At 40.8% G+C, this 18,803-nt stretch overlaps 1 protein-coding gene across 1 annotated transcript in view; it reads right to left on the bottom strand.

Annotated features, from left to right (window-relative positions):
• Positions 1-18,803, bottom strand: part of LOC132817391 (contactin-associated protein-like 5) — an 899,316-nt gene that overhangs the window by 614,369 nt on the left and 266,144 nt on the right. The window contains exon 4 of the mRNA XM_060827811.1: positions 5,174-5,321. Coding sequence (XP_060683794.1) covers positions 5,174-5,321 — 148 coding nt within the window. The remainder of the gene's footprint in view (positions 1-5,173; positions 5,322-18,803) is intronic.

An 18,803-nucleotide genomic window follows, 5' to 3' on the forward strand; every position in this document is an offset into this window, starting at 1 on the left:
GATACCATCTATCAACCACTCAGAAAACGAACAGGAAATTACATCACCACAAACCCCAGGAACCCCATCCAGGACAAACATATAAATAGAAAGCAGGAGACAACAGCTTAGCTTCACTTGGAGATCACCACTGATGATGTTACCTAGCCAGGTAATGAAACTTCTGAATATCAAACTACAGCTCAGCAAGCAAACCTACACCCTAAACCTCAACCTGAGCTACAAACTTTCACAAACCTTGCAACAACCAACTTTAAAGTCAATCAGGTATTCATCTCCTTGCAGCACATGATGTAGATTATTTATGATTAACTAACATTAAGCACTAAGGGTTGGATTTTCTGCAAACTGCCATTGAGCATCATGCAACATAACAGCATCTGCAGGAACAAAATCAGGCAGGCAGCTGGGTGACAAGCTCAATATTATATCACTGTTGGATGCACATTGCTGCTTGATAAACCAACCCCCAGTTGTGAGTACAGATGCCATTATTCTTAGAAAAGCTGAGTTTTTGCTTCTGCTGTTTTGAACTCGTCATCAAATTTTGGTTACATTTCAGTTTGCATGCACCCATGTTGAATTGCCAGAGGAAAAATGTGAACATTACAAGTGTTTGCTAGGAATATGGCAGAGAAATCCTCAAGCTCACCATTCTCCATATGAAAATATTTTTCCTCATCTTTGGCTTAAACAGCCTACCCCGTATTCTTCGACTGTGAACCCTGGTTCCCTACTTCCCAAACAATAAGAATATCCTTCCTATATTTACCTTGTCTCGATCTGTTAGCATTTCATAGGTTTCTATGAGAATCCCCCATCATTTTTCTAAACTCCAGTGAATATACTCCTAACCAATTTAACCTCTATTTATACATCAGTCCTGCCTTCCCAGGAATCAGTCCGATCAACTATAGGGAATTAAAAAAAAACTCAAGATGTTTCTTTTTATGTGTATTAATGTTTCATTCTTTGCAATAATTTCAACTTACATTTCCATCCTGGTTGAAACCACCTACCATTTCCCAAGCCTTTGTCAGATAATTTAGAGAACTTAACTGTAAATATCTTTCTCTAAGTGCTGTCCCAACCTTTTCCTTTGAAAGCTTCAATCATAGGGTTGAACTTTCTTGACATTTTGCATTTCCCTTTCTGTTTTATGACAATGGGTGGGTGGCACGGTGGCACAGTGGTTAGCATTGCTGCCTCACAATGCCACAGACCTGGGTTCAATTCCTGCCTCAAGTGTGTGGAGTTTGCACATTCTCCCTATGTCTTCATGGATTTCCTCCCACAGTGCAAAATTTTGCAGGTTGGGTGAATAGAGCATGCTAAATTGCCTGTAGCGTTAGGTGTATGGGAAAGTGGGTTGATGTGAACTTGTTGGGCTGAAGGGCTTGTTTCCACACTGTAAGTAATCCAACCTAGCGAATGATAATATTTTATTGTCAATCTCGATCCAGGCCATAGAAAGCAAGATCACTTTCTTTATGCATCGAGTTTAGAGTTTAGTAACTACTCAGTCTTACAGCTCATCTCACAGACTAGCCTCAACTGTTCCCCTTCTATATCAATCCCATCAATTAATTAATCGATTTACATCAATTATTGTTTTAACTTAATGTTTTATTCACAAGTTTAAATGTACATTCAGAATTGAATTGCAATTTCTGGAAACTGGTGCACTTATACTCTTATATAGAACATAGAACATAGAAAGATACAGCGCAGTACAGGCCCTTCGGCCCTCGATGTTGCGCCGACCGAATCCTACCTAACCTACACTAGCCCAATAACTTCCAAATGCCTATCCAATGCCCGCTTAAATGACCATAAAGAAGGAGAGTTCACCACTGCTACTGGCAGGGCATTCCATGAACTCACAACCCGCTGTGTAAAGAATCTACCCCTAAGATCTGTCCTATACCTACCACCCCTTAATTTAAAGCTGTGTCCCCTAGTAACACCTGACTCCATTAGCGGTAAAAGGTTCTCAGTGTCGACCTTATCTAAACCCCTAATCATCTTATACACCTCTATCAAATCTCCCCTAAACCTTCTCTTCTCCAATGAGAACAGCCCCAAGTGCCTCAGCCTTTCCTCATAAGATTTTCCTACCATTCCAGGCAACATCCTGGTAGACCTCCTCTGCACTCGTTCCAATGCCTCCACATCCTTCCTATAGTATGGCGACCAAAACTGCACACAATACTCCAGATGAGGCCGCACCAGAGTCTTATACAGTTGCAACATGACCTCAGGACTCCGGAACGCAATTCCTCTACCAATAAAGCCCAGTACACCATATGCCTTCCTCACAGCACTATTTACCTGGGTGGCAACTTTCAGAGATCTGTGTACATGGACACCAAGATCCCTCTGCTCATCCACACTACCAAGTAGCCTACCATTAGCCCAGTAATCCATCATCTTGTTACTCCTACCAAAGTGAATGACTTCACACTTAGCTACATTGAATTCCATTTGCCACCTTTCTGCCCAGCTCTGCAACTTATCTATATCCCGCTGTAACCTACCACTTCCTTCCTCACTATCCACAACTCCACCGACTTTTGTGTCATCCGCAAACTTGCTTACCCAGCTTTCAAGCCCTTCCTCTAGATCATTTATAAAGATAACAAAAAGCAATGGTCCCAAAACAGATCCTTGTGGTACACCGCTAGTAACTGCACTCCAAGATGAACTTAGTCCATCAACTACTACCCTCTGTCTCCTTCCAGCCAGCCAATTCCTAATCCAAACCTCTAATGTATCCTCAATGCCATACCTCCGTAGTTTTAGCATTAGCCTACCATGGGGAACCTTATCGAACGCCTTACTAAAATCCATATACACAACATCTACTGCTTTACCCTCGTCCACTTCCTTAGTCACCTTCTCAAAGAACTCAATAAGGTTTGTGAGGCACGACCTGCCCTTCACAAAACCATGCTGGCTATCCTTGATCACGTTATTCCTATCCAGATGTTCATAAATCTTATCCCTTACCATTCTCTCTAAGACTTTGCCCACCACTGAAGTCAGACTCATTGGCCTATAGTTACTAGGGCTATCCCTACTCCCTTTCTTGAACAAGGGGACCACATTCGCTATCCTCCAGTCCTCTGGTACTATTCCCGTTGACAATGACGACATAAAAATCCAGGCCAATGGCTCTGCTATCTCCTCCCTAGCTTCCCATAGGATCCTAGGGTAAATGCCATCAGGCCCAGGAGACTTATCTATTTTCATCCTCTCCAATATTCCCAGAACCTCTTCCCTGCATATTTCCAGGCCATCCATTCTAATCATTTGTGACTCCATATTCACGTCAGCAACAGTGTCCTGTTCCTGAGTGAATACTGATGAAAAGTATTGATTTAGTGTCTCTCCAATCTCCTCCGCCTCCACACACAACTTCCCACTACTATCCTTGACTGGACCGATACCTACCCTAGCCATCCTTTTATTCCTGACATACCTATAGAAAGCCTTTGGGTTTTCCCTAATCCTACCAGCTAAAGACTTTTCATGTCCCCTTCTCGCTTCTCTTAGCTCTCTCTTTAGATTCTTCCTGGCTACCTTATAACTCTCTATCGCCCCAACTGAACCTTCACGCCTCATCTTTACATATGCCTTCTTCCCTTTCACAAGGGATTCCAATTCCTTACTAAACCACGGCTGCCTCACAAGGCCCTTTACACCATGCCTGACTGGTACATACTTATCGAGGACACGTAGTAGCTGCTCCTTGAACAATCCCCACATCTCATTAGTGTTCTTCTCTTGAAGCCTGTTTTTCCAATCCACACATCCTAAGTCATGCCTCACTGCATCATAATTTCCCTGCCCCCAGCTATAACTCTTGCCCTGCGGCGCACACTTATCCCTCTCCATCACTAAAGTAAAAGTCACCGAGTTGTGGTCACTGTCCCCGAAGTGCTCACCTACCTCCAAGTCTAACACCTGGCCTGGTTCATTACCTAGAACCAAATCCAGTATAGCCTCACCTCTTGTTGGCCTGTCTACATATTGTGTCAGGAAACCCTCCTGCACACATTGGACAAACACCGACCCATCTAATGAACTCGAGCTATAGCTCTCCCAGTCAATATCTGGGAAGTTAAAGTCCCCCATAACAACCACCCTGCTACCTTCACTCTTTTCCTGAATCATCCTCGCAATATTATCCTCTACTTCTCTAGGACTATTAGGAGGCCTGTAGAAAACACCTAACAGGGTGACCTCACCTTTCCTATTTCTAACCTCAGCCCAAACTACCTCAGATGGCAAGTCCTCTTCCATCGTCCATTCCACTGCTGTAATACTATCTTTGACAAGTAATGCCACACCTCCCCCTTTTTTACCCCCATGTCTGATCCTACTAAAACATTTAAACCCTGGAACCTGCAACAGCCATTCTTGTCCCTGTTCTACCCACGTCTCTGTGGGTAGCCAAAAAGATCCAATTACTTCTTCTTCCTGCCCTGGGTCCGATAGTTTATAGTTGATCACGTGTGTACGGATTTGTCTGTTTGTTCATTTCAAGATGATTGAATGGTGGAGTAAGCTCAAGAGACTGAGTTGAGAGATTTCTGCTTAAAATCTATGATCTTATTATGTTATGATAGAATTTTTAAAACATAGCCCTCGCATTGAAGATGTTGATGCAGTTTGATGCTGAATTCCAACCTGCCTTTCATTTGTCCAGAACCCACTCCCAATTAAAATCCTGCCTACACATTCGGAGTGCTGATTTATTCAAAATTATTTCAATGTAAATGCAAGTTCCTTTTAGACGTTTTAGCCACAAAACTGTAAGAAGTGCCAGACCATTGATTTGAATTATTAGTTATTCTGATAAAAGTTTGCTTTTGAGGTGAATTAACATAAATCAGTTATGTTTCATGACTGTAGGCTCTTGCAGTAAAGCTGATAAAGATTCTTACTTAATGTTCACCAAACTTCATTATAAGACACATCTAATCATGTGTTGTCTGATGCAATGACTATCATTGAATTAACTTTTAATAAGATTGTCCCCAGGACTGCTCATTTAAATCTTTGTAGTGTTGAACTACAAAGCGACAGTGTTCCTCATTTCAGTTTAGCTTAGCCAAACAATAACAGTGTTTGAGAATTGCACTTTTGAAACAGACTCCTTTGTACTTACTGTATGAACAGCCATAAACTTCAACTCTCATCCCTATTCTGCCATGCGGATTCCACTCAAGAGGAACAAAGCGAAGTAGTCTTGCTTTAATGGAGTGCTGCAGCTTGTGTCGCACAACACCATCTGCATTGGCATTCCCTGTGAAAGCCTATGGAAGAAAAAGATAGATAAAAATCTAGGTAAGAAAGCAATAATAGTCTGCTACTGATTTGAATGAGCAAGATCAAAATGAAACTAAATATTTGCAATGGATCTTGAAATCTCCTTCTACGAATCCATGTCAAAAGAATGCTGTACCAACCAGCTCTTGGCAATTAGATATTAGAAGGACCATCAACTTAGTCCTTTATGTGGGTATATGTCCTAGTTAGTGCTTTGTCCTGTGTGAATTAGTAAATGGGAATCGGGCAATTCACTGTGCTAGTTGGAATCACATTGGAGATTGGAAATGATTGTGATTGTTCCAAATACTCAACTCTACCCAGGATATCACAACAGGATTTGCTCAGGTTAATACCCAACATCTTCAACTGTTTTAAGAATGCTCTTCCTTCTATCATTACGTCTAAAATAAGGACACTTAATTTTTTTTATTTTTCTGCAACATTCACAACTCCTCAGACATAGAAGGAATCCACATCCTCAAATAATGACATCTGGACTACTTAGAGACTTGGCCTTATAGGTAATAAGCATTATTTGTGCCACATATATGCCAGACAATAATCATCCCCATCCAGAGAGAATTTAACTATCTCTCCTTGACATTCAACAGTGAGTGCCATTGAATTCCGCACATTCTGTGGTCATCATTGACCAGAAACCTAACTAGACTAGCCATGTGAATGCTAGAGTTCAAGTAGAATATCTCCTGTGTGGAAACAGGCCCTGTGACCCAACAAGCCCACACTGACCCTCCAAAGAGTGCCCCACCCAATCCATTCCCCATTACTCGACATTTGTCCCTGACGAATGCACCAAACCTACACATTCCTGAACACTATGGGCAATTTATCATGGCCAATTCATCTAAACTTCACATCTATAGGGCCGCATGGTGGCGCAGTGGTTAGTACTGCTGCATCACAGCACCAGAGACCGGGTTCAATTCCCGCCTCAGGCAACTGCCTGTGTGGAGTTTGCACATTCTCCCCGTGTCTGCATGGGTTTCCTCCAGCTGCTCTGGTTTCCTCCCACCGTCCAAAAACGTGCAGGTTAAGTGAATTGGCTATGCTAAATTGCCTGTAGTGTTGGGGGAATGGGTCTGGATGGGTTGTGGGTTGGTGTGGACTTGTTGGGCCAAAGGGCCTGTTTCCACACTGTAAAGTAATCTAATCTTTGGATTGTGGGAGGAAACCAGAGCACCCGGATGAAACCCGTGCAGACATGGGGAGAATGTGCAAACTCCTCACAGACAGTCGCCCAATGCTGGAATCGAACCCAGGTCCCGTGCTATGAGGCAGCAGTGCTAAGCACTGAGCCAACGTGCTGTCCACTCTATAGTAACTCACTTCTTGATTCCCTAACTTCTGTGTACCATCTGTTAGGTACAAGTCAAAGATGTAATGGAATACTCATCAGTTTCCATGCAAGAAGCTCAACATCAATATGGCAGGATAACGCACTCTACTTACTTGACATCCTATTTACCACCTTAAGTATTTGAAAATTCTGCAATTTCTGACCTAACAAAAATCTAAGTTTACCTCTACTACATGTTTACTGCAGTTGATGAAGTTGACTCACCACCAGGTTATTAAGGACAATTAGGGACCAGAAATAAATGTTGTTCTTGCCAGAGATGCCCACAACTTACAAAAGAAGGGAAAGTTGTGTGTGCTTGGATTATTAGACAGGGTTAGTCCTGGGACTGATACCTCAATGAAGGGTAAAGCTTATTTTCACGCATAGAGTTCTATGACAGTCAACATGATGAGATACTTGCAAATTCATCGTAAGTTTGTCTTAAACTTCATATTTGGCCATCAAAGCTTAGTGGTACACACACATGGTTTACTCAGACAACATAGGCAGCTCTGTTATAGAATATTGGCTAATAATAAATGATTATATAAAAGGAGTTGCTTCAAAATTGACGTTTTCTTCATTATTCTGCAATTTGTTTGCTTTTGAAGGGAAGTAAGGGGCCCCGTTGACATTTAGTTCTCCATTTATTATCGGTGCAATGTTTCAGTAACCAAGGTTCTTTTTACAGGAAAGACTTCCCAAGATCAGTTTCATAACATAAAAATACAACAAATAACTCCAGGCTTTGTAGACTTGGTTCAGCCAAGGTTCAATCCTGATATGTGCTGAATGTCAGTGATGGACCACTTTCAGCTGGCCTCAATATCACCACCCTGAAAGGAGGAAGACTAGTTAGAAAAGAAGGTAGTTGTAATTGTTGTGAAAGTGATTTTTGAGAAGATTTGTAGCTCAGGTTGGTGATAAGTATGTAACTTATCTCGCTGAGCTGGAAGATTTGTTTTCAGTCACTTCGTCACCATACTAGGCAACGTCATCAACAAGAGTCTCCGGTGAAGTGCTCATAATATGTCCCACCTCTCTAATTATACGTCTTGATTTCTTAAGGTCCAAGACCTATAAATAGAGTGGCTGGACATACCATCAGTGCTTCACCGGAGACTCTCACTGATGATGTTACCTTGTCTGGTGACAAAACATCTGAAAACAAATCTTCAGCAAGCTAACTTATATACCTGTGGTGAAAGTGTTAGTGAAATTGGATTTGAGACAGATCAGCAGCCAATTCTCTACAGTGGTATAATGCTAAGTTTCTTTTTCCTATTTCCTTGGAAAATAATGTTAATATTTTCAAATTTAAACCAAAGTCCAGGACCTCCAATTGCAACAAAACTGTTCTGACTGACACAGTCTCAGGAGAAAACACTCACTTATTAGCCCATCCATCTTATAGCCAGTCTGCCCATCCCCTGGACCCTCTGTCACAGTGAGTTGATACAATCTCAATGCAATATAGGGACAGTGAGGCTGCACATCCTCATTATTCTGGTGGAGGGCTTTCATAGTTAATGGTCACGCTCTGGGGATTGTTGTTGAATACCAAGCCTGTGGGGTGTAGATACATAATTCCTGAAAGTGGCATAACAGATAGACAGGATGGTGAAGAAGGCATTTGACATGCTTGCCTTCATTGCTCACAGCACTGATACAAAACTCGGGGTATCACATTGTGGTTGTACAGCACAATGGTGAGGCCACTTTTGTAGTACTGCACATAGTTCTGGTCCATAAGACCATAAGACCATAAGACAGAGGAGTGGAAGTAAGGCCATTCGGCCCATCGAGTCTACTCTGCCATTCAATCATGGCTGATGGGCATTTCAACTTCACTTACCAGAATTCTCCCCATAGCCCTTAATTCCTTGTGACATCAAGAATTTATCAATCTCTGCCTTGAAGACATTTAGCGTTCTGGTCACTCTGCTATTGGAAGGATATTATTAACTTGTAAATGGAGTGAAGTAACACCACAGAGTATAAGTTTCCGGTCACCATGTCATCCTTTAATTACATGTGAAGAGTCTGTGACACTGATCCAGTTCCCTCAGAGCCAGCTGTCAGAATGAACAGGATGTCTGATATTCCTTGTCTTAACTGTCAGCCAAGGCTCCCTGATTAGATCAGATTAACAGCCCCAGTGAGGGAACTGATATTCCATGATGTCTACCTAGCTGACCTCGTTACAATCATTACAGGGTGCAGAAAAGATTTAAAAGGTTGTTACTGGGGTGGAAGGCTTTAGTTACAAGGAGAGGATTTTGTTTTTCCCTGGAGCAGAGGAGGTTGAGGGGAGACCTGATAGAGGTTTAAGGTGAGGGGGAAAGATTTAAAAGGGACCTGGGAGACAACATTTTCACATAGAAGATGGTGCACATTTGGAATGAACTGCCAGAGGAAGTGGTAGATGTAGGTACAGTTCAAACATGCAAAAAACCTTTGGAAAGGTACATGATTAAGAAAGGTTTAGGGAGATATGAGCTAAATACAAGCTCATGGTGCCAGTTTAGTTTGGGAAACGAAGTTGGTATGGAGGAGTTGGACCAATGGGTCTGTTTCCATGTTGCATGCCTCTATGACACTATGACCTAAGTCTGCATCTTAAATAAAGAAGTCAGCATAGGGATTTAAACAGCAATTAAAAAGAAACTTTTTGTAGTATTTTTAAGGTGCAACATACTTTTTACAATAAAAACATTTTGAGTTTTATTCACTAACTGTAAATGTAGTGAACATTTTAATGTCTTTTACCAATTCTTTGACATTTTGTTCACCATTTATTGTCTGTGTAATGTTTCAGCAACAATGTTTTTTTTACAGGAGAGACTTCCCAAGATCAGTTGGTAACATAAAAATAACAACAAATAACTCCAGGTTTTGCAGACTTGGTGGAGCCGAGGTTCAATCCTGATTCGTGCCTAATGGCACTTCTTTTTAATAATTCTGAGCACAATTATGTTTAATGATTGTCAGTGAATGAGTGTGGTTGAGGAAGGTAAATAGATAGGATGGCTAATTGACAGGTGCCCAGGACGTTAAGGAAGAAGTTTGGGAGGGTAGCAAAGAGACAGGTAAGTGAATGGTTAGCAAAGGAACATGTGAGTTAATGGTTAACATGCAGGTAAGTAAGTAAATGGGACTGAGAGGGTGTCAGATGAGAGAGTAGGGCCAACTGGGTAGGACCCAGTTTGGGTCAGGGGATGCTGTTGATTGGATATATCCACTCAGTAGGGGTAAAGATTAGACTCCCTACAATATGGAAACAGCCCTTTGGCCCAACAAGTCCACACCAATCCTCTGAAGAGTAACCCACCCAGATTCATTTCCCTACATTAATCCCTGACGAACACACCTAACACTATGCGAAAGTGAGGACTGCAGATGCTGGAGATTAGATTCAAGAATGTGGTGCTAGAAATGTAAAGTAGGTCAGGCAGCATCTAAGGAGCAGGGAAATCAACATTTTGGGCAAAAGCCTTTCATCAGGAATGAGGCTGGGTACCTCAGGGGTGGAGCGATAAATGGGAAGGGTTGGGGCTGCGGAAGGTGCAATGGGTGGATGGGGGCAATGGTGATAGATTGGAGAGGAGGGTGGAGCGGGTAGGTGGGAAGGAGGATGGACAGGTAGGATAATTCAAGAGGGCGGTGCTGAGCTGGAAGGGTGGAACTGGGGTAAGGTGGGGGGAGGGGTATTGAGGAAACTGGTGAAATCCACATTGATGCCCTAGGGTTGAAGGTGTTCTTCCTTCAGGTGCAGGTGGTAAGGGAGCGGCGGTGGAGGAGGCCCAGGACCTGCATGTCCTTGGGAGAGTGGGAGGGGGAGTTGAAGTGTTTGGTCACGGGGCGGTGGGGTTGATTGGTGTAGGTGTCCTGAGGAAGCGCTCTGCGAGTAGGCATCCTGTCTCCCCAATGCAAAAGAGATCGTATCAGGAGCAACAGATACAGAAAATGACATGTGGAAGGACAAGTGAAACTTTGACGGATGTGGAAGGCTCCTTTGGGTCCTTGGACGGTGGTGAAGGGGGAGGTGTGGGACATTCCCCGCTACATTTCCACCCACCCCCCAACCCCTCCCATTTATCTCTCCACACTGGAGGCTCCCAGCCTCATTCCTGATGAAGGGCTTTTAACTGAAATGTCAATTTTCCTGCTCCTCGGATGCTGCCTGACATGCTGTGCTTTTCCAGCACCACACACCTAACACTATGGACAATATAGCATGACCAATTCACCTTACCCGAGCATCTTTTGAAATATGGGAGGAAACCCACGCAGACAGGGGGTTGGGGGAATCTGGTTGGGTATGAAGTTGTCTCAGGTCAGAAAACGTTGGCAAAACTGTGTGGAGAGTCAGAATCTGGTCAGGGTATCACGGGGGCTGTCAAGAGAGGAGGGTGAGGTCATCGGGTGAATGTCATGGGAGCAGAATCAGCCTGATTACTAGTGAGTTCCCAGACTGTGATATACAGCCGCATAGTTACATTCATAACAGATTTTAATTCCTTAAACTTTTCCTGGAAAAGGCTCCAGGTAATTACCAAAGCCTGCTGCAATCTCCAAGTCTAACACAGAGTTGGAGACATTTTCGGAGGATTTGTGTTGCCATATATTTGCCCCTTGGAAGTTTAAACTTTGTAGTAATTTCCATGTGGTCAGGTGGTTCATGGACTTCAACATGGACCTGTTGCATAACTCCACTCTGTACTGCTGCAATGACTAGTTTCCAACTAAAAGAGCTGGGTCCAAGTAAAGCTGACAGCAAGATGAGAAAATTTGTCTCCAAAAGATGTTTAAAATATCTTTCTGTGAACTTTTGTGTCAATGAGTTTGGGTATGGTGATAATCCACTGATATAGCCCCTGTTCATGTCCGTGACTTCTTGTACCAGGTTTTGGGTCACACATCAGTGCCTCAGGATTCAGGATAGATTAATTTAATGAAGAGTCTTGCTGCCTATCAGAATTCGATTCCATCCTGCTGTAAATCATATTATTGGGATTCAAGTGTGAATTGTACCAACTCAGCTATGATAGTGTCTGTTCTATTATTGTATGGATTGCACACTTACAGGCGGTGCACGATTAAGACAGTTGGATAATATCATGTGATATTCCAGAATAGAGATCATTATGTTTACCTTCACAGTGCAGTGCAAAAGAATCAGTGCTGTGTATGATAAGTTAGTCATACAATGTAACTGTGAGATCAATTAGCATAAATCCTTGACTATGTATAAATCTCAGATCTTATAACAGTGAAAATAGATAGCGTTATTAATAAACTTCAAGATGTCAGACTCAACAAAATTAGTCTTACTGGTACATGTGCAAGGGCTATCCAGTTGTGAAGCAGTCAGGCCTGATCACTTTGGCAATGTTCAACTCAAGAAATCACGTTTCGGGCAAAAGCCCTTCATCAGGAATAAAGGCAGTGAGCCTGAAGCGTGGAGAGATAAGCTAGAGGAGGGTGGGGTTGGGGAGAAAGTAGCATAGAGTACAATGGGTGAGTGGGGGAGGAGATGAAGGTGATAGGTCAGGGAGGAGAGGGTGGAGTGGATAGGTGGAAAAGGAGCTAGGCAATCAACCACACCGCCCCGTGTCCCAACATTTCAACTTCCCCTTCCACTCTACCGAAGACATGGATGTCCTGGGCCTCCTTCACCGCTGCTCCCTCACCACCAGATGCCTAGAGGAAGAACGTCTCATCTTCCGCCTCGGAACACTTCAACCCCAGGGCATCAATGTGGACTTCAACAGCTTCCTCATTTCCCCTTCCCCCACCTCATCCTAGTTTCAAACTTCCAGCTCAGCACTGTCCCCATGACTTGTCCGGATTTGTCCGACTTGCCTAGTTCCTTTTCCACCTATCCACTCCACCCTCTCCTCCCTGACCTATCACCTTCATCTCCTCCCCCACTCACCCATTGTACTCTATGCTACTCTCTCCCCACCCCCACCCTCCCCTAGCTTATCTCTCCACGCTTCAGGCTCACTGCCTTTATTCCTGATGGAGGGCTTTTGCCAGAAACGTCAATTTCACTGCTCATTGGATGCTGCCTGAACTGCTGCGCTCTTCCAGCACCACTGATCCAGAATCTGGTTTCCAGCATCTGCAGTCATTGTTTTTACCTCAAGAAATCACATCAAACTTCAACAGAAAAGAGAGAAAAAGGACTTGATCATTTCATCTCTGGATGAAAAGTCAAAATGACCTTAAATTTTACCACTGTTTCCCTCCATAGAGAGACTGATCTGCTGAACATTTTGTGTTTTTTTTTCATTTTATGTCAGTTTCCAGCACATTTTGCTTTTGGTATAAAGCAGATCAGAATTCATTTGGACATGCATATTAGTAGAATACCTCATGGAACAACTCATTGTCAAATGCACTCACATTATATTGTCATTCGGTTAAACAATTTTCCAGTCACACAGAATAGAGTACATCAAATGAAAACATCCTTTTTTTTAATCACAAAAGGAATGCAGGTGAAAAGAGAAAATCAGTGACAATTGAAGAGAAACCAAAGATTTTTTAAACTGTGGAATCAGTTCAAATTTCTATCTATGCAGAGAACTTTGTTTTAAGCTATCTTTTAATTGTCACCAGTTTAGTTACACTTCCCCAGCCTCACCATCTTTGCCATATAAATACATTGCAACAGTCTGAGATGTAAAAGGTTGAATTCCATGTGCATATCCCTAGGAAACAAAACATAATTGGGTATAAAGTACAGACCTACTCTAAGACATTGTGAAAACTTGACTACAAATGTGTTCTATGCATAATTGAAAGATATGCAAAATTTATTTTATATTCAGCAATCAATTTGTGCCCTCAACACACCTCAGTTCATTACAATGGCTCCACCCTCAGGCTAGAGAAATACACAGGCAAATCTTTTGCAATTAGGATGGTCCAAAAAAAGGATGTAAAATTAAACCTGAATTTCAGACACAGAGTAATACATAACCAAGTTCTTTATTGCATTATTGCCGTTTTGTGAACATTTCCAGAAAAGTAATTATCCTCACTGAAACTGAGTTTCACTGACAGCATTTTTACGACATTTGTACAAGTCATATTAAAAAAAATTAAAAGCTTTTACATTATTAGTTCTTAAATATGTTGTGCTTAATGTGCATGAATGATATCCTTCACATTATTTGAAAAGTTCAGTGCTTTACTTCAACTGATGCTGCTTGGCATTATTTCTTTTTATTAACAGCCATTTTTTCATACAAGTGAACATCAATGAAATTTTCAGGAAATCTGTGTACAAACAAATTGAGGAACAAATATTGGGCTGGTTGCCACAGAGAACTCACATATTCATCTTAGAAATGATTGCTTGAGATATTTTCTGCCTAGCAGAATGTGAAGAGTGAGCCATCATTTAAAAGGACATAAAACAGATAGTATCTACTCTGAGTACCTGATTTACCACACCATTAAGATTAGCAAGGCCAGAAACTAATTGAAGAGCATTGTTCTCTTATAATTGACCGATAATTTTCATCACATGTCAACATGAATGGCGGTTTCAATGGTCCAGGTTAGATTACAAGAAAACTATATGCTTGATCTTGCAAATGCATCCCACTTTTTATGTTAGATATTATTACCATTCAAAGGAGTAGGATTATCTTCAAACATCTCTTGGCTAAGATACAAGAGAAACGATTCAACAAGATCCTTCATGATATCAATCATGACACAATATCCTTCATGATAGCAATCGTTTTTAAGCTTATGAGTCAATATTAAATCAAGAGTAAGTGTGTGAATATTGTTGATCTTCTCTTGCTTTAGGAATTCTGTCAAATACAAAATCAGAGCTTGAATTGGAAAAATAGCCTCTGCATGCATCAAAATCAGACCTTGAAAGGGGAAAATGGCCTCCCCATGCATCATAATGTTTGTATGATGCTGACAATATGACTTCAGGGTGAAAATTAGTCATACATCAATATGATGTGCTGGCTCAGATACTCATTGTAGAAACTACCTGATTTGTTTCCCTTTATTTGGAAGGACCTATCTTCTCACTCTGCTAAGCAGAACTGACCACATGAGGCAATTTTGGAACAAGTATAGGTGAGTACTCCTTGGAATCCTAGCCAACGTCTATCCCTTACTCCATTTTATTAAAAAATATAGAAATCATGAGAAATGAGAAATCAGGACCCCTAGATAGTTTAATTACAGCATGTATTTTCAAGAATAAAAGGTTATGCAACAAAAAAAACGACTTATCGTGTAAATTGTGAGCAATGTAATCTGATGTAAAGGCTTGCATGGATTATCTCCAACCTTGAGGGAGACCCAGGATGTCACACCTGACAGGAAGTTTCAAAAAGAAAGGCTTAAAAGGGGGAAATATACTTGAATCAGAGTTGTAATCTATGAGTTACTTCAGTCAGTGAACATGATGGGAGAAATGAGAGTATTCTGGGCAAGTGACATGCTTAAGTTATTCCAACAAGAAGACGCAAGAACAAGAGTTTGGACATTCCAATGGGTGAAGGTGTTTGCTGTGAAGGTCACAACTAAGTAAATCCGAAATTAGCTCTCTGCTCGACATAAAACGAAAGGAGGTCTCTCTATTTCTTGGATGCCAGAAGCAAGTGAAACTGCAGTCAAAAGGAAGCACGTCAAAGGACTTGCAACTGACCTGAAAAGCTAAATGTTTTGAAATCAACTACCAACATCAATGTCTAAAACCTGAAATACTGACCACAGCATCTTGTTTTCTACTCTTCATAGACCCACACACTGATCACTGATCTTTTATCTTTTTTAGACTTAACTTTTGTTTCTGAACTGTGTGGATATGTGTTGCTGTGCAAACTTTAATTCTCATGTTTACTAACCAATAATGTAAAAAAAAGCTTAGTTAAACATGGCTCTTCAAAAGTATAAATTGAATTAGTCTGGGAGACACGTATCCACAGGGAAGGGATCCCTTGTAAATTAACCTTGATGTGACCAACTGTGAAGGGCAGGTGAATTTAGAAAAGGGAGCCAGTTCATCCCTCCTCACTCACAACCGTGACATTTTGACATACCTCATCTGGAATCGGAATGAATTGGGGAACCTCAAACAGGAACTGGTCATTGCAATATAGATCTTGGTCTTCACAGATTGTCCATCATATTTCCTACATGATAACAGCTATCATATCTCAAAAGTCCTTTATTTCCTGTGAGGCATGATGGGACATATTGAGGCCATTAAAGGTGTCATATAAATGCAGGTTTCCTTGTATGTTTTGAAATGTAAATTGGATAGCTGCCATCAATGAATGACCAATTCTCACCTAAATTTTAGATCCAGATAGCAAATTGAAAATCCACACTTTTTTTTCCTGAATTTTATATTTATCTTTTTCTCTTTCACTATTTGCATTCTCTTTTTGGGCCCTTGGCTACAGACGTTCTTCTTGGAGTTTGGACTTATGGTTAGGAATGGCAAATCATAAAATCCTTACAATGCAAAAAGAGGCCATTCAGCCCAACGAGTCTGCACTGATCCTCCAAAGTACATTCCACCCAGACCCAGCCCCTACCTTATCCCCGTAACTTCACAGTTACCAATGATTAACCCACCTTGCCTACAATCCCTATCACTATGAGAAATTTAGCAAGGCCAGTTCATCTAAGCTGCATATCTTTGGACTATAGGAGGAAACCGGAGCACCTGGATAAAACCATACAGACACGGGAAGAATATACAAACTACATATGGCCACCCAAATCTTAAATTGAATCCAGGAGGTGGGGGTGGGGGGGTCCCGGCTGCTATAAGGCAGCAGTGTTAACCACACAGCTACCTTGCCATAATTTGTAAAAATTAAATTATCGTAGTTGTTCATCGCTTGTCAGGAATTATCAAAGCCCTTCAAAATTCAGTGGTGTCTGCTTAGAGAGAGATGCAAGGTCAGTTTGTGCAGCAACGTCTTGGGGTTTTCATAAGGATATAAGTTTTGTCTTTGCTTACGTCCTCTTTCAGATGGAATAGATTGCTAATAGATCATCTGAAGAGGTCCATTCATAGGCAAAGGTAAAATCGCCATAGTCCTAGCAGACCATAGGGATGGTCTCTCATTAGAAAGCGACAACTGGTGGTGGTTTAACATGAGGGTCACCACACCTTGGACGAATGGAGAGATTGAGAAGGAGACTCTTTCATGGTAGTCTGAGCCAGTGTGGGAATTGAACCTCACTCTACATCACAAACCAGCTGTCTGCCCAACTGAACTAACCAAATCCCAAGTCCATTCACAAAACAACATAACTCGCTAAAGTGCAGTTAATGGACAGCCAATTTCAACCAACCCACTCATTTGGAAAAAGCATTCTCTCCATCCTCTCCCTACCCCAACCCATCACCCACCTCCACATTGAATTGTTTCAGTTTCACTGCTATATTCAGTGCCACATGTCACAAAAACAATCACTGTGATGCATGGAATGTCAAAGTGCTTAAGTTTGTTTGAATTTATGTCATTCTTCTGCTTATATTAAAACACTGCTAATTCTTAATTCCATAAAAAAGAATTACTGTTTCAATGTGAACAAGGGACCACAGATTGCAAGTTTCATTATATCAATATCTGGCAAAGTTCCAAAGTATTACTTACCAAAAAATAAGGGGTTCCTGTGAGATAAAACAATATTAGTTTTAAGCAGTCTAGATTATTGAGAAAAAAATCCAGTTCCAGAAGATTTATACAATACCTAATTAGAGTGTTGTGATTTATTCATTGTGATCTATAACTATAATCACAAAAATGTTTGCAAAGACTGTGGTTTAACTTGTATTTAATGTGTTCAGCTATTAATAAGACATTAAAGGTCATGTACAAACAGTTTATCTGTGATTTATGTGGAATGTGGGTTATGAAAATATTGAATGTATTCATCATAAAATAAATGAGATTTTTTTTAATTCTTTAATGTAATACACTAATAGGTTGTATCAGACAATTGTGGTGATTTTTTTTCTCTGAATTCTTCATAATAGTGCCTCACTAATGCAACTACAAAACTATTGCCTTAAATTCTATGCAACGCTCAGAGAAATGCCTGCATTGCTTGCAAAATTGATTTTGAGCTAGTTTTAAAATGTTTAATTTTCACTTTATAAGTATAAGCAATCAATTCACCTGTTGGATTGGCAGCTTGCCTAAATGCAGACTGCAGTTTGAGGAAGGGATACAACCATAAATTTTATTGCAGGGCCTTAAAAATGCCCACTGTACACAAAACAGGAGAAATAGAAACTGCCAGAAATATACGACATTGGCATCTGAAAGGGAAAGATTACAAGGTTAACTTTTATTTGTAACACTTTGGCACCAAATGTTAAATCAACATTTTTCAGATGTTGTTTTAAGTTTCTCTTTTTGATGATGTTTGAATTTTCTGTTTTTTTTTTGTATTTTGTCATATTCCAACATCTCCTTCATAAGGGTAAGTTTATTGAGATCATGTTCCATTCTGTGATGCAGAGTTCACTATTCTGCAGCTGAGATGGAGACTTTATGTTAAAATCACGGGGGTGGGGGGTGCTGAAGATAATCAACACCAGAGCTTGAAACATGTTCGAGAACAAATCGGAAGCCCTTTTTTACAACCACACTGGAATTTATTTCCATTGACCAAGAAGATATTGCCTAGACGTTTAAATGTGAAATCAAGTAAAATCAACAGTGAAACCAGAAAATAAATTTCATTGCAAGTTTGAAACATCATTTCACAAATTTCAATAGTTAAAGATAAAATATGGTAATGTCAGGTGAAAAATCAACTGTGAGTCTCTTCATATGTGTTTTGCAATGTTTGCAAGACTTATTAGTCCGCCTGAAAATTTAACCACTGTTGCATAAAGAACAGAGTAAGTACAAGAATTCAAAGTCACTTCAAAATAGAAATCATTTTCAGATAAATGGATAAAGAATGGGTATAAATTACCCGGCATGCCAAAATCTATTTTTAAAAGTTACTTTAATTGTTGTGATTTATCCTTGGAGAAATGAAAGCTATTTCAGTCCAATACAATAGAAAAGAAGCTGTACCCACAGCA

The sequence above is a fragment of the Hemiscyllium ocellatum genome, chromosome 7, assembly GCF_020745735.1.
Source record: "Hemiscyllium ocellatum isolate sHemOce1 chromosome 7, sHemOce1.pat.X.cur, whole genome shotgun sequence".
NCBI classification, from domain to species: Eukaryota; Metazoa; Chordata; class Chondrichthyes; order Orectolobiformes; family Hemiscylliidae; genus Hemiscyllium; species Hemiscyllium ocellatum.